Source organism: Microtus pennsylvanicus, chromosome X (assembly GCF_037038515.1).
Source record: "Microtus pennsylvanicus isolate mMicPen1 chromosome X, mMicPen1.hap1, whole genome shotgun sequence".
NCBI lineage: Eukaryota > Metazoa > Chordata > Mammalia > Rodentia > Cricetidae > Microtus > Microtus pennsylvanicus.
Genome location: NC_134601.1, coordinates 93,399,010 through 93,420,468, shown reverse-complemented (window position 1 = coordinate 93,420,468; position 21,459 = coordinate 93,399,010). Strand labels below are relative to the sequence as shown.

The 21,459-nt window shown below is 40.4% G+C and overlaps 1 protein-coding gene across 5 annotated transcripts in view; it reads left to right on the top strand.

The window, feature by feature from the left end:
• Apoo (apolipoprotein O) overlaps window positions 1-20,740 on the top strand; it is a 48,401-nt gene extending 27,661 nt beyond the window's left edge. For all 5 annotated transcript variants that reach the window (XM_075957571.1, XM_075957574.1, XM_075957570.1 and 2 more), the window contains 3 exons: window positions 2,649-2,729; window positions 16,687-16,752; window positions 20,485-20,740. In XM_075957571.1, the coding sequence (XP_075813686.1) occupies window positions 2,649-2,729; window positions 16,687-16,722 (117 nt within the window). In that variant the 3' untranslated portion in view covers window positions 16,723-16,752; window positions 20,485-20,740. The remainder of the gene's footprint in view (window positions 1-2,648; window positions 2,730-16,686; window positions 16,753-20,484) is intronic.
• The last annotated feature ends 719 nt before the right edge of the window (window positions 20,741-21,459 follow it).

Here is a 21,459-nt window from a genome sequence, read left to right as displayed (position 1 = left end):
CTGCTCTTGCTCCAACTCAGGAAGAAGGAATAATGTCTGCCTTGCCGAGATAAAAGATGAAAACTAGACATCATTTAGTCTCTTACAGTTTAAGAAGTAGCTGGTAGGCAGGGGCTCTCTGCTGGTCGTGAAGCAGCTGTGGTTGTCCTCGGAGAGAGGCACTTATTTTACAGCCTTCTGCGCCTCAGCATTTGTTGCAGAACATTTTCTGTATTCACCCCCAAGGGAGTAGGATGTGATGAAGAGGATCTGAACGTGGGTAGTGGTGGTGGTGGAGCAGTAAGGATATCCTCAGTGCCCCACCGCCACTGAGCTATACTCCTAAACAGTGCAGGCGATAAACTTTGTGCTGCGTATTATTTCCTCTTTTTAATTTTACTATTAAAAATCATGTCCTGTATATTTTACTACAAGAAAACCAAGCCAGAGGAGCAGCAACTTTGAAAGAGATTCTCCGATCTTATATCATGTTGTTTAGTTTCTTTTTTTACAGTTTCAGTTTTTTTTTTTTTTGAGAAACCTCAAACTTGGACAGACCACTTAGCCACTTAAATCCTGCTCTGTTCTGTAGTTTGTAGCTAAAAATAACATCCCACAGATTGGGGCAGGGGAAGCAGTAGCTCAGTGGTAGAGCACTTGTCCAGCATATGTAAGATTCCAAGCCCAAACCACAAAAAAAGAAAGAAAATGCCCTCATATCGATGGCAAATGTTATTTTCCTTTCGGAAATGTGAAACACCAACAACAGCAGTGTCATATATGGTAAATGCTCCCCATATCTAACAAGGGTCCAGATTGTTAGCATATTATACATTTTAAGAGCAGTACATTGAGCTGAGGAATGTGACATGCAGAAATCAGCATGTTACAGAGCCTCTCTTTTGGGACTTAGACAGGTCACTTGGCCTTTGAGTGTGTCCTTACGGTCTTCCTGTCCTTACTGTTCTGTAAGATAGGGATAACTCATGTGAAAGTGTTTTATAAAATAGCACTATGCGAAGATTAATTACAAAAATCAAGAGGAGAATTTTAAGTGGTGGCATATACCTTTAATTCCGAGCACTTGGGGGGAGGCAGAGGCAAGCAGCTCTCTGAGTTCAAGGTCAGCCTGGCTTACAATGTGAGTTCCAGGATAGTCAGGACTGTTACACAGAGAAACCATGTCTCCTCTAAAACCAAAAAAGAAAAAAGTGTTAGGGCTAGATAGATGGCCCCAGGGTAGAGAGCTGTCATTGCTCATCCAGAGGAAGTGCTTGATTCCCAGCACCCACGTGAGGCAACTCACAGCCAGTCTAAGGGATCTGAGGCTCTATTTTGGTCTCCAAGTGTAGCTGCGTACGCTTGACAGGCACACATATGCCTGTGTGCACTTGAGCATGCACACCAAATAAAAACAGTTTGAAGTATTATCATGGAGTGGATCAATCAGCATTCTTTGTTATAAGTAGAACCAATGAATAAATTATTAGAAACATTGTTTGAAGACCCAATACTTGGAAAACATTTTCAGGAGAGTTGGCTCAGTGCTTAAGAGCACTTGTTCTTTTTGCAGAGGACCCAGGTTTCCTAGTGTCCTCATGGCAGCTCACAACTGCTTGTAGTTCCTGTCCCAGATGCTCTGATGCCCTCTTCTGACCTCCTGTGACCTCCACAGGCACTAGACACATGTGTGGTATGCTACATACATGCAAGGAAAACACTGAAGCACACACAAATTCTAGTAATTCAAGTCAGCTAGCCAAAGATAGGCAAAAACATTTTAAAGTCATGACCTTTCTCAGGCTCAGGCCTCATCAGATGTTGGAAGGATGATTATGGATCATGCTACCTACAAAATCCCTATATTAATCAAAAGACTTTATCATGACTGTGCCTGGGAAAATTGGACATATCTTTATTGGGACCACATATTTTACATCTAAGTCATTAAAATTAATGATTTTTTTCACTTTACCTTGACTTGGTTGATTGTACAATACCAGACTGGGTACTAGATGCGTTAGGTAATTGCTTTTTCTGTATGAGTTTAGGAATTCCCCATCTTGTCAGTAGTCTCATACGTTTAGTTTAGAAGATATACCTTTTGGGAGCTAGGATGTAGGTATCAGTAACATGTATAATGCTCCAGGTTTGATCATTAGCAGCAGTAATAAAAGATGTATACTTATAATTTATAGCAAGTCATTTTAAGAGATAACTATAAATGTAACCAGACTATTTCTTCTTGCCTTTTTTCCTTAACTTTGGTTTTGCATATTTTATTTATCTTTTACTTGTTTCTGTTTTATAATGTTTTGCCTTTGAGACAGGATGTCACTGTGGTGTTCAGGCTGGCCTTGAATTTGCACTAATCTGCCTGTCTCAGCCTCCTGGGTGCTGAGATTATAGGTGTGAGCCACCATACTGAGATAGGAGTGTCTTTTCTTCTTTTGTGGTACTAGAGAATGAAGCTGGGATGTTTCTTGGGCACATGCTCTACCATTGAACTGTATCCCCGGCATGTTATGCAGGTACAATGGACGTGTCTCAAGACTTCCTGTGTAGTTACACACGCACACACAAAGTAGTCAAATGCAGGCCTAAAGAAATTCTCTTGTTTATCATTCACAAATGAATTGTTCACCAGTCTTTTCTATTTGCATCTCAAGGTCAGCGGGGAGAAGTTGTATGACTGGGGATTACAAGGGTACATAATTGCAGAAGATTTGTGGAAGCAACATTTTCAGAAGGTGAGAGATTTCATTGTTTTCCCTTTGGTTTAAATATGTGATTCTTCTAAAGTTTTGTAAAATACTTAAACGATCTTATTCCTTTAATTACTGCTTTTGTTGGCTTTTAGTCTCCTAATAGGTCAAAAATAGTGACTAAAATGCATTCCAGTGTAGCTTAGACTGTAATTTCTATTCTGTTCTATATGTAGTTTCTTCAGAGTGTAGCATATTGTATAAAGGTTGTACCATAAATGGATTCAAGGCCAGTGAGATCGCTCAATGGGTAGAGGTGCTTCCTGCCAGATGACCTGGGTTTGGTCCTGGGAACCCCATATGGTGGAAGGAGAAAACTCATGCCCACAAGTCCACTCACTCACACACATGTAAATAAATGTGATTAAAAATACTTGGGGCTGGAGAGATGGCTCAGCAGTTAGGAGCACTGGCTGTTCTTCTAGAGGCCCTGGGTTAGATTTCTATCACCCATACAGTGGGTTTACAACTGTCTATCACTCCATTCCTGGGGAATCTGCCTCTTCTGGCCTCCAAAGGCACCAGGCACATACAAGGTGCGTATGCATATGTGCAAACAAAACATCTACACATAGAAAGTAATTAAGTAATGTAAAAAGGCCTTGGGTTTGTCAGACGGTGGTAGCACTGTTAGTCCCAGCACTCTGGAGCAGAGGCAGGCAAATCTCTGTGAATTTGAGGTCAGCTCTGCAAAATGAGTTCCAGGACAGCCACCACAGAAACCCTGTCTTTGAAAAAAAAAGCCCTGGATTCAAGTGGAATATATTATACTCTCAAGAAACAAAAGTGCAGAATTGAGACATATTCCTTCCCTGGTTTTACACTTAATCATAAGCTCTGTTCTTGTCTAGTATTATTTGTTCATCTCCCATCTGAGGCTCCAGTGTGTTGGGGAATAGTCTTAGGCCACACATTCTCTGTGCCATCTGGTGGATGAGTAGCAGAGAAAGGAAGTTGTGCCATCATAAGGATGTGCCACTTTTCACGTCTCCTAGTGGCCTGTAGAAATGGTCTCTTTTTGTGATAAAGACTTAGTACAGAACGAGGTGTAGTGCCTCTTGTGTGTGCAGAGACCCAGCTAAAGGCAAACTGGGTTCTTGTGTTAACAGACTTTCTGCAGAAAGCTCATTTTGGCTCCAATTATTTCAAAAGAAAATACTCAAATAAAATATGTAAATAGAAGGTAACAGGGACAAATATGATCAAAGTAAATTAAAAACATGCATGAAAATGTCATAGTGAAGCTCATTATTTTGTACCATTAATATACACCCATCAAAATGTCTTTAAATAAATTCATCAAAGTGTGGCTTAGTAGCAAAAAGGGAAAAGTAAACTGTGAGCTTAGCATGTACAAGGCCCCAGCACCACAAGCACACTTACATATATATGTGTAAATATCAGGATTTAGGAGTAGCACTCCAGAGTAAGTTATAAGCTCTCCTCATTGTATACATAAATATCCTTTCAGTGCAGTCTTAAGACTGAGTTTATTTATTTTATATATATGAATGTTTTGCTTGCATGTATGTCTATATCTCACGTGTGTGTGGTCAGAAGAGGGTGTTGGATTCCTGGACCTTCAGTTACAAATGGTTGAGTCACTGTGTGGGTGCTGTGAATTGAATATAGGTTCACTGCAAGAACAAGCGCTCTAACCACTGAGAAATCTCTCCAGCCCTAAGATTGATTTTTCTACTGGTGGTTTATAAGGAGTTAGTCCCTTTCAAGCCCATTTAAACTAGCTCTTTTATTAAGGACTGGGGATGTAGTTTGTTGGTAGAGGGCTTACCTTGCATGTGCAAGACCCCAGGTTTAGTCCCCAGTACCACTCAGTACAACAACAGAAAGTATCACTGCCTGGGGGGGGGCAGCCTCCAGCAGTATACAAAGACTTTCTATCTGAGGGGGTTAGGGAAAAATACTCTCACACACTCTCTTAATAGTTTCCTTCTTTATTCTCTATTCTTCTGTATACTTATTTTCCTACAGCTTATATACCCCAACAAAATCTTTCAAGCAATATAAAAATTGCAATGTGGTTACATTCTGTTTTTCAAGTGAATGATTATAATGAGTACGAGTAAAAGCATGTTTTTCCCTTTCCTTACATTATTAAAAACAAAGCCACCCTGGTAACCCACATACATTTACATCTAAGTAACTTGTTATGGATTAACCTAACATGAGCAAGCAGAGAACATTTTTTTCTCAGCCAACTCTGTTGTTGGCAGACTGCATATTACAGTTACAAAGAATCAATCATTTTATTGTTTATCTTGATGGGTAATCTTATAATCTTAAAGGGATCACAAATCTAAACCTTTATGCATAAAACCAGTCATCCATCTGTACTTTAAATCTTTAGGGCACATACTCAAGAGTTTCTTATTTCAGGAAAGTGAGGGCAAGAATGGGTACAATGAGTTAATCATCACCCTTGATCACCAACCAAACCTAGCAAGAAAAGTGTGTCAGCTAGCAACAATTGGGCTGCTTTGTATTTTTGACCCTAACCTGTAGTAAGGAGCAGCGGGCCGCTTCCTGCCATCCAGCTCCCGGCCGCCTGGCTAGCTTATGCCCCGAAATAACAACACACAAATTGTATTCTTTTAAACACTGCCTGACCCATTAGTTTCAGCCTCTTATTGGCTAATTCTCACATCTTGATTAACCCATTTCTAATAATCTATGTAGCACCACGAGGTAGTGGCTTACCAGGAAGACCTTAACCTGCATCCATCTCGGAGAGGAGAGGCGTGGCAACTGCCTGACTCGGCTTTTTTCTCCCAGCATTCTGTTCTGTCTACTCCACCTATCTAATTTTCTGTCCTATCAAAGGCCAAGGCAGTTTCTTTATTAACCATTGAAAGTAACAATAGACAAATGACCCTCCTCCATCACTAACCTAATGAATCCATAACTCGGTTATGTATCCTAGTGAACTTTAGATTGTTTTCTGAGGTTTTTCCATCTTTTATTTGAGACAGGGTTTCTCTGTAGCTTTGGAGCCTGTCCTGGAACCAGCTCTTGTAGACCAGGCTGTTTTTGAACTCACAGAGATCCGCCTGCCTCTGCCTCCCGAGTGCTGGGATTAAAGATGTGTGCCACCACGGCCCAGAGGGTTTTTCATCTTTAAGCTATTATCAAAGTATCTGATCTAACCTGAAGTTATTTTAAAGCTTTGTTTCAACTAATGATGTACCCCAGGGCTCCTCCCAATGGCTGTCCTCAACAAGAGAGAATAAAATTGATGTTGACTATGTTCGATGTTTACTGCAAGTTTCCAGTGAAAAGTAGTAGGAAATCATGTTAGCTCAAGGTTTGATAGGCGTAGACTTCAGACAGTATTCGATAATGAAGTACCCTTTTCTCTGATGACATATTGTGATCCCCCCATAGTACCTTGTTGGGTTTCATGGTTTTCAGAGTTCTTTAAATTTTTTTTTAAACCACAGGTACATTTTAATTTACTACTTAATCAAATGCTAATTCAAACCCAGTAGAAGGAGATCATGGTTCAAAGCTCTTTGCAGTTGGAAAGCAGGAAAAAATGGTTTAGCCTTTAGTTGATTACCTTTTTATAGGGGTACTGCCTTTCTTCTCTTTCTTTTCTTTTTTTTTAAACTTAAAAAAATATCTATTCTTACGCCGGGCGGTGGTGGCGCACGCCTTTAATCCCAGCACTCGGGAGGCAGAGGCAGGCGGATCTCTGTGAGTTCGAGACCAGCCTGGTCTACAGAGCTAGTTCCAGGACAGGCTCCAAAGCTACAGAGAAACCCTGTCTCGAAAAACCAAAAAAAAAAAAATCTATTCTTATTTTATGTGCATTGGTGTTTTGCCTGCACATACCTCTTTGTGAAGGCACCGAATCCCCTGGAACTGGAGTTACAGATAGTTGTGAGCTCTTATGTGAGGGCTGGGAATTGGGAATTGAGCCCAGGTCTTCTGGAAGCACATCCAGTTCTTTCAACTACTGAGCCATCTCTCCAGCCCCCTTATTTTTATTTCCATGTGTTTATTTTTTATTATGCATATTAATCATATGGTGAAGAGTTAAGCTCCGTTTATTTGTTTTTTAATTGAAAGCAAAGAGTTAAGCTATGTTGGAACAGAAATCTTTGGGGGCCTTGAAGCTGAGTGTACTCTCTTCACTGAATGTCAAAACAATTACATATATATCAGCTCACAATATAGTTAAGGGGATGAAGCATACAACTGAAAATCCAAACAAGCAGAAGCACTCAAGAAAGGCACAGACAAGGCTTTCTGAAGGGACCCTGGGGTAGGTGGGCACTTCATAAAGGGAGACTTGTTTGGAAGTTAGTTTTCCTTTTTTTCCCTTGTTTTTTTGAGGTGGGGTTTCTTTGTGTAGCTCTGCCTGGAACTTACTCTGTAGATCAGGCTGGCCTCAAACTCAAAGGTTGGTCTGCTTCTGTCTTCCAGGTGCTGGGATTAAAGGTGTGTGGCACCACTGCTCTCAAGTCAAGTGTATTACCAGTCTCAATTAGTGTCTTCTAATTTGGAATTTTTTGTACTGTAGTGATGTAGTACATATTTTTGGTTGTGTCCAGTCAAAGAAATTAATGGACATTATGGTTAAAGCAGGAACCTAAAGTCTTAAATGCAGGCTGGGAGAAAACCTAGTAAAGTGCTTGCCTTGCAAGCATGAGGACCTGAGCCTGAACCGTAGAGCCCACATAAGAAGAGTTAATGCATGCTGGCACGCGCTTATAATCCCAACCCTGTGGAGGTAGAGGGAGGCGGATCCCAGGGTCTCTCTAGACAACTGCCCTAGCCTAACAGGAGAGCTCCAGGCCAGTGAGGCCCCTTCTTCAAAACGAGCACGTGGCGCCTGATGACATCTGATATTGTGCTCTCTCTTACACACACACACACACACACACACACACACACACACACACACGATGACATCTAATGTTGTGCTCTGGCCTACACACACACACACACACACACGATGACATCTAATGTTGTGGCCTACACACACACACACATGCACACACACACACATGATGACATCTAATGTTGTGGCCTACACACACACACACACATGCACACACACACACATGATGACATCTAATGTTGTGGCCTACACACACACACACACATGCACACACACACACATGATGACATCTAATGTTGTGGCACACACACACACACACGATGACATCTAATGTTGTGGCCTACACACACACACACACACACACACACATGCACACACGATGACATCTAATGTTGTGGCCTACACACACACACATACAAGATGACATCTAATGTTGTGGCCTACACACACACACATGCACGCACACACACACATGCACACACACACGATGACATCTAATGTTGTGGCCTACACACACACACACACATGCACACACACACACGATGACATCTAATGTTGTGGCCTACACACACACACACACGCACACACACGCACATGCACACACACACCTGATGACATCTAATATGCTCTGGCCTACACATACACGCACGCATACATATATACACACACATGCATGCACATACACATGCAGGTATACTATGCATGTGTGTTTGTACACATAGACATACACAAATTAAAATGGTGTGAGTGATGGCCAGGATTTTTTTTGTTTTTTTTTGAGACCGTCTTCCTATGTAGGAGAGTCGGACACCTCAAACACTGTTCTCCTGCCTTAGTTGCTTAAGTAGCTTTGATTTCCAGGTGTGTGCTGACCGTCAGTGGCTCAGTTCTTAGCTGTATTCTCTTTCATGTAACTATAGCACTCTCAAGTACCTACAACAAATCTGTGGCAATTTGCTGCTCTGCCATATGCCATCTCCTTTTAGGAATTGATTCTAAACATTTGCATTTTGTCTTCTAGTAGTTATTAGGATAAAGGCATATTTTATTTTGTCATTGTCATTGGTCACTTAAAGTTCTTTGCTTCAGCTAAAATTTAAATGTCTAAAATGTAAAGATAGGTGCATCCAGAAAGAGGGGCATCACAACATGGTTTGTGTTTCTTTTTTCTATAAGTGCAGTTTCAAGCTGGAGAGATGGCTCAGAGGTTAAGAGCACGGGCTATTCTTCCAAAGGTCCCGAGTTCAATTCCCAGCAACCACATAGTGACTCACAGCCATCTGTAATGAGATCTTGTGCCCTCTTCTGACCTGCAGGTGTACATGCATATAAAACACTGTATTCATAAAAAATAAATTTGAAAAGTATTGAAGTACAGTTTCAAACCCAACAGTAAAGCCACACATCTACCCACCTTCAAAACTAGGAAGTTACCCAGGCCCCTCCTATCTCCCAGAGGGAGTCACTAACTGAAATGTGTTTCTTTAATCCTTGGTTTTCTTTCAAGTTTTGTATTTTGTTTAACCGTGTATGTATATATTATAAAGCATTGTGGTTCTTCCATGTTCTTTTTTGTTTGTTGGTTTTAGCCATAGTCTCTTGTTGTCCTGACTGACCTTGAATTCACTATATAGCTGAGGATGACTTTGAACTCCTGAACCTCCTCCCTTAGTCTTTTGAGTGCTAGCATTACAAGTGTGGGCCCTCACATCCAGTTCAGCTTTTGTAATTTTCCTTATCTTGACTTACAGACATATAAGCTCTCTCAGTTGAGACTTATTTGTACTTTAATATTATGATTATAAGCAATATAAGGCAGTAGCTTATTTATTTTAACTTCTGTAGGCTATATTTTTGTGTGGAAAAATATATCCATTGATGGCTAATTGGGTAGTTTTCAGCATACTGTTGGCAGTATACAGAACTATGGGCGTTTTTTGTTTGTTTGTTTGTTGTTTTTTGACTTGCTTTGTACACCAGGCTGGCCTTGAATTCAAGAGAACTGCTTGCCTCTACCTCCTGAGTGCTGGGATTAAAGGAGTGTGCCAGCACCTCTAACTCTGAGGGAGAGGGGAAAGGGGGGAGAGAGAGAGAGAGAGAGAGAGAGAGAGAGAGAGAGAGAGAGAGAGAGAGAGAGAGAGAGAGAGAAAGAGAATATATTTACTAGTGTCTATTTTGGAAGAGGTTTTTTTTTCTCTTCTGGAGACGGTCTCTCTTTATGTAACTCTGACTGTATAGAACAGGCTGACCTCAGAGTTACAAAGACCCACCTGTCTGTCTTTCCCGAATTTGATACTAAAGGCTTGAGCCACCAGCTTGAAAAGCTTTAAACCTACAGGAGAGTTGTAAGACTAGCACTGTTCACTTAGATTCACCCATTAGCACCTGCTATTTTGTCTTACCATCTTTTAATATATGCAATTTGATCATATACACACATACGTATGTTCTTCTATGGAACCATTAGAAAGTTCTAAATATTCATTGTACTCTCCATACATCATCTATAATTCAATATGTATTTCCAAAGAACATGTAGGTTCATTGATATGAACAGCAATGGTAACATCATACCTAGGAAAGCTCTTTCATTGTTGATAGTAATATTACTTAATATATATCCCACACTCAAGATTTCTCTAGTTTCCCCCACTGAACTGCTTTTAACCTTCTAGAAACTTTCACAGCTGTGCATTGTTAAAAGGCAAATACTTGTTGACTATGACCTAAGATGAAAATGGATCAGTCAGCTCTCCACTTAACCTTCTGGGGAGGTAGCTGATAGGAGGCACAGCCTGCCTGCCTGTATCTTTCCCCAAAGTGTTGCTATGTAACCCTCTCAGGCTAGAACTCACTCTGTAGACCAGATTGGCCTTAAACTCAAAAGATCCGCCTGCCTCTGCCTGCTGAGTGCTAGGATTAAAGGTGCGCACCACCATGCCAAGTTTTTATGACTTCTAGCTAATCCAGAGGCTGCTTCCTTCCTATTTGATTATTTGAAAGCTCTGTGTAGGCACAGAAGTCTGGTTTGTTTTGTTTTTGTAAGGAGAGTCTCACTGTGTACTTCAGATTGACTTTGAAGGTAGGGTCCTGCTTCATTCTTAGGAGTGCTGGGGTTCCAGCTGTGCATCAGCAAACGTGGCTGCTGTCTTTTACTGACAGCCGGAAATTCTTTATACAGTTGATTTACTCATCTTCTCCAGAATTCTTTTACTTTAGAAACTTAATTAGAACATGAGTATTCTAAAACCTTTTCAGAATAATGCCAACCCAGATCTTTTTTTTTAAGATTTATTTTAGTGTTCTGTCTGCATGTATGCCTGCAGGCCAGAAGAGGGCGCCAGATAAAGATTTATTTTTTTATTTATACCGTGTTCTGTCTGCATGTGTGCCTGCAGGCCAGAAGAGGGCGCCAGATCTCATTACAGATATTTGTGAGCCAGCATGCAGATATTGGGGATTGAACTCAGGACCTCTGAGCCATCTCTCCAGCCCCCAAATAGCTCTTTTTTAAAGACACGGCCTTCTTTTGTAATCTGGGCTAGGCTGGAACATGTGGCTGTCTTTGTGTTTGCTGGGAGGATTGCATGCACGCCTGCCATAGGCAGCTTCTCAGAGCTCAAGTTCTCTTACAATTAGCTAAACACAACTGTCTCCCAGTAAATGGCAGATTTTTCTTTTTACTAGGTTTTTAAAATCTGCAAAAAGTTACTTTCAAATGACTGCTAAAAGCCAAAAATAATTATTTAAAGGTCAGAAAAACACAGAAATACAAACTTTTCTCAACACGAGAACTGGGTAGAACCTCTCATGCTGAGCTTTTAATAGTTTTAGTCTGGCCTTTCCTGGCTCAACAGGAAAATGCAAGAGAAACAGTAGCCACCACCCTAAGTAAACATTGTGCACTCTCTTTCTGCATTCTAGATTTCTTAGCTCTTTAAACACAAGTTTAGTTGAGAGTAGCTTACGTGATGATCGAAGATTTGCCTTTGAGTATACAAGAGGAGGTCCCTGAGGTTCAGTGATAATGGCGTGTCAGAGGCTGGAGGCTGTGAACCACACCAGTTAATGAACGTTTTTGGGTGGGGCTGATTGTGCCACACTGACACTCCCAGTGCCAGCGGGATGAGTGAAGAGGTTGGAGAGGTAGGAAAATGGAAGAGGAGCAAGGTGGTTTTTTGTTTGTTTTGTTTTGTTTCTAATTAATTTTTTGGGGGGTGGTTTCTTTTGGGGAGGATGATGCAGGGGTAATGGGTAGATATGGAGGAAGGTGAACAGGATTTGGGTGCTTGGTGTGAAATTCCCAGAGAAGTCAATAAAGAGTTACATTACATATAAAAAATTTGCCCTTGAAATAATGCAGTCATATACCATGTGATTCCACTTATGTGAGGTATGTGGAGTTACTAAACACACAAAAGGAAAGATTGACTGGCAGGAGTTGCTAGGGGCTGGAGGAGGGAGGAATGGGAAGTTGCTGATTGATGGGTAGAAAGTTTCAGACAAGATGAATAAGTTCTGAAGGTCTGCTCTTCAACCTTATTTTAAAAAAGAGAAAAATTATTACCTAGTTTCTTTATTTATAATAGTCTTATATAAGAGAAATGACATACATCCAGAACAGCTTTAGCTTTCTGGAAAATCTACCATGCTGCCCTTACCTTCTTTTTAATTTTCTAAGGTAGGAAGAGTAACGCTCTCTGCTCTTAACAGCTTCGGAACTTTACAGCACAACCTTGTCTCCGTTGTCCCTGAACCAATGACTGTACTCAGGCTGAACACAATGCGGACTTACTATCTTTGCCCAGTAGGTCAGAAGTCCAGTGCTAACCCAAGGTGTTAGGAGGGCCACATTCCTCTCCAGAGGTCCTAGAACAGAATTCTTGTGGACTTAGGTTGTTGACAGAATTTTGTTCCTTTCTGCTGTAAACCTAGGTCTGTTTTGCTGCCTGGCAACTGAGGCTGACCCAGTTTCTGGAGACTTTCCGTGGCAGTCTCCTTCCTTTGCCTTCAAAACCAGCAGCATAGGCCTTCTTTTTCAAGGTGCTCTCTCTGACCCCCTTGTTTTGCTTCCATCTTAGCCTCTATTAGCTCTTCAAGGTCAACTGGGCCCATTCGCATAAGCCAAGGTAATTCTGATGAGTGTGCCATCTGAAGGTGTCGCAGAAAGTAACAGGTCTCAGATACAGACACCTGGGGCGTCACTATCCTGCTTATCATAGGCTCTTTAACAGGTCATCTGTCCTCACCTATTTATTTTATACTTTGCATTGTTTTCTTACATTTGCATACAAAATAATGGATTTTCTCTGGTATTTCCATACATACTTTGTTCTTGTTGATCCTGCTTCCTCATGCCTCTTATCCCCATGCCCTTTTAGTCTTTCTCTATACAGTAACCCCTGTATTTAATATCAGACATGTTTAGTACCCCCCTGCTCTAAGGACCCCTTCTTCACCTCTCATGGCTTACACTCACACCCATACCGACATGTATCTATGTGTATTTGTGTGTGTATGTATGTGTGTGTATACATATACAAATTAAAATCTAGGAGCCACATAGGAAGGAAAACATACAGTGTTTGTCTTTCCAAGTCTGGCTTACCTTGCTTAACGTAATAATCTTCAGTTGTATCCATTTCATTTTTTTGCAACTACGTTTTTTTTGCAAATATGACAAAAATTTTGTTATTTATAATCTATTAAGGGATACATACCACATTTACTTTGTCCATTCGTCTACCGATGGACATTTAGGATGGTTTCATTTATTAACTACTTTTTCTTATTAAAAAGAAGTGACCTATCATACAGTAGGTTATATCCATTGAGCCTAGCTCAGAGTGCTCTTTACTCAGGAGCCTGACAGGCACGTTTTTATTACCTTCATTTTACAAGTAGGGAAATTGCATTTTTGAGGAGTTAAGCAATTGCTGAAAATAGTTCAGGACTCTAGAGTGTGTGCGCGCGCACACACACACTTGCAGGCGTGTGTGTTTGTGTGTCTGTTTGCTGTGCACTCACACGTGGGAGTGGAGTCCAGAGGACAGTGTCATCCTCAAGTGCTGTTCATCTGGGTTCTTTTGTTTTGAGAGTTGCTTTTTTACTGACCTGGGATTTCCCTAGTCTACGCTGGCTGGCTTCTGAGCCCAAGGGATTCTCCTGTTGTTACCTTCCCACTTCCGAGATTACAAGAACGTGCCACCATACCTGCATTTTTTTTCAATCATGGATTTTGGGAGTCAAAGTCACAAATTCCTGTCTAGTTCTAGGACTCACAGATTTTAGGAGGATGCAAAGCTTCTAATATTTGGCTGGCCGTATTAGTTACTTATTACTGAGATCGAGTACCTGATAAGGGGACCTTAAGAGAGGGAGAGCTTATTTGGGGTATTGTTATGAAGGCACAGTCCTCATGGCTGGAAAGGCATGGTGATGGCGTGGCTCTTGCTGTGACTCTTATTTCCTTACATCTTAGCAGAAGAGTGCAAGGAGTGTTGGCGCTCCCCTCGCTTTCCTGTATGCTTAGTCTGCGACCAGAGACCATGACCGTGGGATGATGCCCCCACACTTGGGGGAGAGCTTCCTGCCTCAGTTTAACCTCTCTGGCAACACTTTTACAGACACAACTCTGCGTCTGATTCCAAATCCAGTTAAAATGACAATGAAGATTAACCACCACACTGACAGTCCACCTTGACATAGCAGTACGTAATAATTAGAGACCAATGTGTTGATGTTTCGAGCTTTTCAGAAACTATTTCAGTCTTTCTAACATAAATTGTTATTTGTGTTCATAGACATGGTAGTAAAACATTGAAAAACAAATATGAATTACAATCACATAAGGAAAATAATCTTTTTAAAGAAAACTTGTTCTGAAAATACAGTAGATTTTTTTGCTTATTCTTAAATCACAAACTGCTTTTTTTTTTGTTTTTTTGTTTTTTCGAGACAGGGTTTCTCTGTGGCTTTGGAGCCTGTCCTGGAACTAGCTCTGTAGACCAGGCTGGTCTCGAACTCACAGAGATCCACCTGCCTCTGCCTCCCAAGTGCTGGGATTAAAGGCGTGCGCCACCATCGCCCAGCCACAAACTGCTTTTTGAAGTGAGAATATTGTTTCCTTTGAGATCATGGTACTGTCTCGAGAGCTCTTAATTTGTAACGTGGTCATGGGTGGCTAGGTCCAGTATTTTTTTTAGTGAGATATTGGTTCTGATTTGTATTATTATAAGTGTTATATATCTGAACAAGGCCATGTTCCTAGCAACAGATTGTTTTTCTCAATCAGTAGAATGGAATGCTTTGCCTGCTTATTTTCTTCATCTGAATTATTTTTCAGAAGCTTGAAAATTTGGCACCTTATTTTTTGAGGTTGAGACATTGGTAGGTATGGATAGAATGTGTCTAAAGAATATCATTAGATATACTTGGCAAGTAGTAAATAAATTTAATTAGGTGGGAAGCCATATTACTTTAGGGCAGCCCCAGTAGTTAGCCATGATTGTGTTACTTTCTTAACTTTCTTTTTATATCTTTGTCTTTGGATTTTTGAGACAGGGTTTCTCTGTGTAGCCCTGACTATCCTGGAACTCTCTCTGTAGACCAAGCTGGCCTCGGACTCACAGAGATCTGTCTGCTTCTGCCTCCCAAGTGCTGGAATTAAAGGTGTGGACCATCACCCCTGCCTTATCTCTTATTTTTTAATGAATCGCTCCCCCCTTGAGACTCTGTGTGTAGACTAGACTGGCCATAAGCTCCCAGTCTTCCTTCCTCTGCCTTCCTAGTGCTTAGATGATAGGTCTGCAGCGCTAGACCCCTAAGCTCTCTCCTATTCCATTTGTTCATGCAACAAATATTTGAATGCGGTGTGCACACATATGGACACACACATGGGATGGAGGAGGGAAGTGACTGTGCAGGGAGGGCTTAGCACTAATAATAGGTCCTTTAGAGTTCCATTGGGCCAGCTTCTGTATTTTGTGTTGAATCACCAGGCAGTGCATATGGTCTTGTTCCCCAGAACTCCTCTATAAAGTGCTATGGTGTTATCATGGTGCCCATGTTATCATCGAAACTTGGATGCTCCTGTGAATGAGAGAGGACTCTGTTCATTATGCTGGTATGATGGGCATAAAGCAACACATAGAGAACTGTTCTAAACCGCTCGAGCAGACTTTAGAATTGCCCAGAAGCTATGCTGTGCACTGACAGTCGGTCACATGCTCTTGCTTTCGCACCCCCCTTCACTCATTAGTGCTGATGAGAGAGAGGCCACCAGGGCCACCTGCACCAAGTCTAGTCTCCCGAAGCACAGCCTCACGCCCTGCCCAGCTGCAACCCAGAGTTGTTCGGACTGCCAGTTCATGAGTTTTGATCTTTGATATCCAAGCAGGTCTTATTAATAGGATTTCAGAATCTAAGTCTTAAAAAATACAGAAAAGGAAAGCCTGAACTTAAGCACATGAATTTTCTCCACTAGAACCTTTTCTACATGTCTTTCCATGGATATGACCTAATTAATTATATGTTCCCCAAGGATAGTCAGGCAGAATGGTTATGGCTCAATTAAAAGCTCTTTGAGAGTGTACGTTTAATGAATTGACCTTGTGGATAATGCAAGAAGCTCTCTTAACGTCTCTCAAGCCCTCTACGTCAGTGATAGTGGCATGTAGTAATAAATACAACTTTTAAGAAATAAATCTTTTGAATATTGATTTGATTTTGCTTTTATGGAATCAACTGTTTGGCTGGATCTATAGAATAAGAATTCCTATAGCCCTTTTCTCTATTCTCTGTACCTAAGCTACTTTTCCCAACAGGACACTGAAGGAAATGGACTAATCTCTTCAGTCTCCTGAGAAATGGGTCATCCTGTATTATATCCTCCTTTAACATATCTCATTGCAGTCCTAGTTGATAATTCGGGGTCTCAAGTCCTTCTTTGACACCCCACCTCAGACCTTCAACAAAATGACTTGACCACCTTACAAGGAAATAATAATAATTCATGTTTATGTTCAGCCAAATACTGAAGACATCTTGACATTAAAGCTTTGTATTTTCTTTTACAAGCCAGGAAATGTGAAGAACTCACCTGGAAATAAATAGAAAACTCCATGTTCTGTCCATTTTAATCAGGTAAAAAATAAAACAAAGACCTGGTTATTTTCAGCATTGTTAGTGCTAGCTAAAATGATTTCTTGTTAATTAATTAATTATAGCACTTTCACCTTGATGTGGAAACATAAGGGTCATATTTTATTCTGTCTTTAACTTCTGGCTTTAAATGCTTATTTAATTATGTTTGTGTTTCTTTTTGAGAAGTGCCAGAATTTTTTTAGATAAACTAGAACCAGACAGAGGTTAGAAACTGAATGCAATTTCTTTTGATCTTATATTCAACTCACTATTACTCATGTTTGTTTAATATTTACTTACCTAGCACCTACTAAGTATAAAAGTATTAATTCTATTAGTATTTTGTGTATATGTTAAAATTATATAATAGATCTTGTCATTTCCTGATAATTAGCAAATTATAAGGAATTAAAATTTAACCTGGGTATTCAGCTGCATGAAATTAGCTTAGTTATGATAGATCTATAAAGAGGATCATTATTGTTTCAGTTATACTTAATTGCATGGGAGCATGTACAATTTTTTGTGGTACCGGGGTTGAACCCAAGGCGTCACACATGCTGGGCAAGCACTCTCTCTCTCTACCCCTGAGCTATACCCATAGCCCTCACGTTCCCTTTTATTTTCTAGACACTTTTTCCATAAAGTTGCCTGGACTGGGCTTGAATTTATGATCTTTAAGTCTCAGCTTCCTGTGTAGCTAGGATGACAAACCCAGAGCTACAATTATTAATTAGAGAAGAAAGGTGGTATATTTTGTTAGATCCGGAGGTATATAGAAAATTTAAATGTGCATTTTTATTTGAACTTTATTTTTTTCATATTTCCTGCCATGAATATGAGTTTTCTTTTATGATAAGTTGTGTGTGTGGCACTGAGATTGAAGCCAAGGTTTCACACATGCCAGGCAAGCATTCTACCCATCTTAAAAAGTTGTGTTATATTGTTGTTTATCACAGTTACTGTTTAAAATGCCCCAAACTCTGCATTTGAGGCTTTCCTTTCTCAACTATCTCCATGTTCTTAGAGAGCCAGAGCGTCACATCACTTGAAATTTGAGAGGTCATGCAGTGCAACCCCAGCCCTAAGCAGAATCCTCTGTTGCTCTGCTCATCACCCCCTTTTACGCTTCCATTGGTAGGAAACACATCACAAGGCAGTTGTCTTTGGACACTCCTGACAGTTTAGGAAGCTGCTGCTTATCGTAAGTGAAAGATATTGTCTTGTGACTCCTGAACAGTGGTCCTGATCCTGGTTGACGTGTCACAGCAATCTAGTTCCCCTTTGACATTGATGCTAATGCAAAGTCGGTAGTTCTCTGCTGTTAGACAAACAATTTAATAACTACCCCGAGCTCTTGTTAAAGGGTAGCGGCCCAGGCTCCACCCCAGAATCAGCTTTTCCGTGGATATGGCGGCAGAAGGGAGACTAGAGAGTGAGCTTCCAGAGGCCCATACAAGTCCTTAGATACTTTATATAGAATGTGTTTGTATTTCTCTATAGGGATGAGATCTAACAAAGAAAAAGTTGGTAATAAGCCATTTCAGTGTTCAGAGGGTTCTAGACCAGGGTTCAACTTACCCTATATACAACCTTGATTTTTTTAGTCCTGAATTTTTAGAACTTTATTGGTGGTTTAGTTTTTAATTATAAGAGCAGTAGGGGGCTAGGTAGCTGGCTTAGTCAGCCAAGTGCTTGCCATGTAAACATGATGACCTAAGATTGGATTCCCAGCACCCACATAAACAGCTAGGTGTGGTGGCATGTTCCTGTGGTCCCAGCACTGGAGAGGCAGAGACAGATGGATTCCTGGCGCATGACGGCTAGAATCTAGCCTATTCAGTGAGCTCCAGGTTCACTGAGAGAGTCTGTCTCAAAAATAAGGTATACAGTGTTGAGAAAGATCCCCAATGTCGACCTTTGGCCACCAGGCACATGTGCACCTGCGTGCACATGCATACACATACACACACACTATGCACACATAAAATAAAATGACAGTCTATGTTGGTTGTAGCTATTGTTTTGGAAGCTAGGGATGGAACCTGGGACTTTATACATGGTAGACAAGCACTCTATCTCTGATAAAAATTTTAAAAGCTTTCTGGTCATTATTCCTTTCCCAGAGATAGTTTCTGCTCATAATTTGGTACACTATAGACATTTAAGTATGCATGGATTTAAATAATACACATTTGTATGCTTTTGGTTTTTTTGACTGCAAGTACACAAAAAACTCCAAAAAGGTATGTATAATTTTATCATCATACCAAAAGAAACTAACAGTAATTCCTTAATACCCTCTAATATCTAGTTAGTGTATAGATTTTCCTGTTTATGTCAGTAATAACTTTGGTGTTGTTATTTTGAGATACATCCTCATTACATCGTTCAGGACTTGTGATCCTTCCGCCTCAGCCTTCTGAGTGCTGGGGATACAGTCTTGTTCAGCCATACTGGCCTTTCATAATAATTTTTTAGTTGGTTTATCAAATATTATTTGTCCTTCACATTTTAGTGAATAAATCTCTTATTTGTCGTTTAAATGTAATAGTTTCTTGTTCCTCATTTATTCATTGAAAAACTTGGCTTTTAGTTTCTTGTTCCTCATTTATTCATTGAAAAACTTGGCTTTTTTGGTCTTAAGTTTGCCATGTTCAAATGGTGGCTAAATATATCCATTTAGTGCCAACTCTCCTTTTCTCTTCATTTCCTTCTTTTCTTCTTTTCCCATGTAGCAACAGTTGGATCTGAAAGCTTGATCAGATTTAGGCTTCATTTTTTTGTTACTATATCTCACAGATAGCACTATGCTTAGGTGTGTTTAATAAGGAATTTGCTTCTTCAACTGGGTTTATTGTGTATATTCTCCATCCGTATTTGTTGGCCTACTTTGCCCCTTCTTTATTTACATAGTTCCTGGTCTATATTTTACCATAGCTTACTTAATCCTTGTTAATATAGGTTGCTTCCAGAATTTAACAAAACAGTAAATCAGTTATATTCTTAGGATGTCACTAAAAGGTGAATAAACTGAGAGAGACCAATTAGCTAGTTGTTTGCATGTTTAAGAAATTTTGATTTTACATTAAAAGCTCAAGTGAATAGTCAGTCATTGGCTTCTCAGATGTTGGGCTGTATGCTCAGTGCTAGAGTGCTTGCTTAGCGTGTGTCAGGCCCCAGGTTCAATCCCCAGCACATAAAAGATTTAGAAACTTCTAGAGCTGTGCAGGCTCATCATATATGAAGGAAAAGACAGTCTGGAGAAGATTAAGCTTGGCTTTGGTGTGCGTTTGTGTGTGTTTCATCCCTGGAAGGAAGGGTGTGAGGGAAAGGAAGGTATGAGGAGAGGCATTCAACTGTCTGAGGATGATGGGATTGCGCTCTCCTTCAGTGATACATGGAAGTATGTCCTGGTCCTCAGAGGGCAAGAGGTGCATGTATTTGCTGTGCCATTTAGGCATGTACTTGGCATCATCCACATACGTCAGTATGCTCGGGTACTCAGCCAGTTGAAAGTCTGGATATAGTATGGATGGAGCACAGTCTGAGTTTTGGCAAAATGAGCCTAGGTGCTGTGTTCTCTAGCTCATTCTTTTTATGGTGATAAAATAGTAATGTAAAAACTTATACTGTTTATTAATTTAAACCTAAATACATTTCAAAATGCATAATTTTAGCGTCATTTTTGTTTTCCTGTGTACAGTTAACTTATATTTTTCTTTCTTTTAGTTATAGGTAAACATTGGAAACTCCAGACGGTAAATCAGTATTTCTACAGACAAATGGCAGAGAGTCAGTATTGGATATAGTAAACTGGCTTTCTTCAGGAAAAACAACACTTTAAGCCTCTTTGCTATCTTGGGTGATGCCATATTACAGGCCAACTAATCAGCAGCCCTTCACATGGAAATAATGTACAAGCCTTAGAACTCCTCATTCTTCTATCACTATTTATGTACATAATTAAAATCCAGATTCAAACAGAGCTGGCCTGCTTTCTTTACTGATCTGAGTAACAGCTTAAGTGAGCATCTCCAGTGCTGTATCTGTGTGGTTTATGTGTACACATGGTTAGCGTGCGAGGCTCATTCCTCTGTGTGTGTCTCTGTGTGTATCTGTTTGTCTGCATGCACACACGTGCAGCGTATGGAGGATGTGTGTGAGCATGAGCATGTGTGCCAAAGGCAATGTTTTTACTCTTTTTTTTTAAGGGTTGGCTTTTATTTGCCTCACTTTGAGATTTTGGTTTTTGCTTATTTTTGAGATTTATTTTAATTACACCATTTCCTGCTTCCCTTTGTTCCCTTCAAACATTCACATACACCCCTCCATTATATTTTTATATCCTTGGCGTCTTTTGCCATCAATTATTATTGCATGCATATATATGTGTACACACACACACACATATATACATATTTACACACATACGTATACATTCCTAACTATAACCTCTTCAGTCCATATAATGTTACTTGTATTATGTTTTCAGGGCTGACTGGCACTGGATAACCAACTAGTGTGCTCTTCCCTGACAATATTTGCTCTTTAGGGCCACACCAGTTGGCAGTCAGCAGATTGGACCCTACAGCCCAGAAATGAGGAGGAGAACATAGAGGCGATGCTTCAGAAATCAACAGAAGGAACCAGATTCCTAACTGCGGTGGTTTGAATGAGAGTGGCCCCCATAGACTCATATGTTTA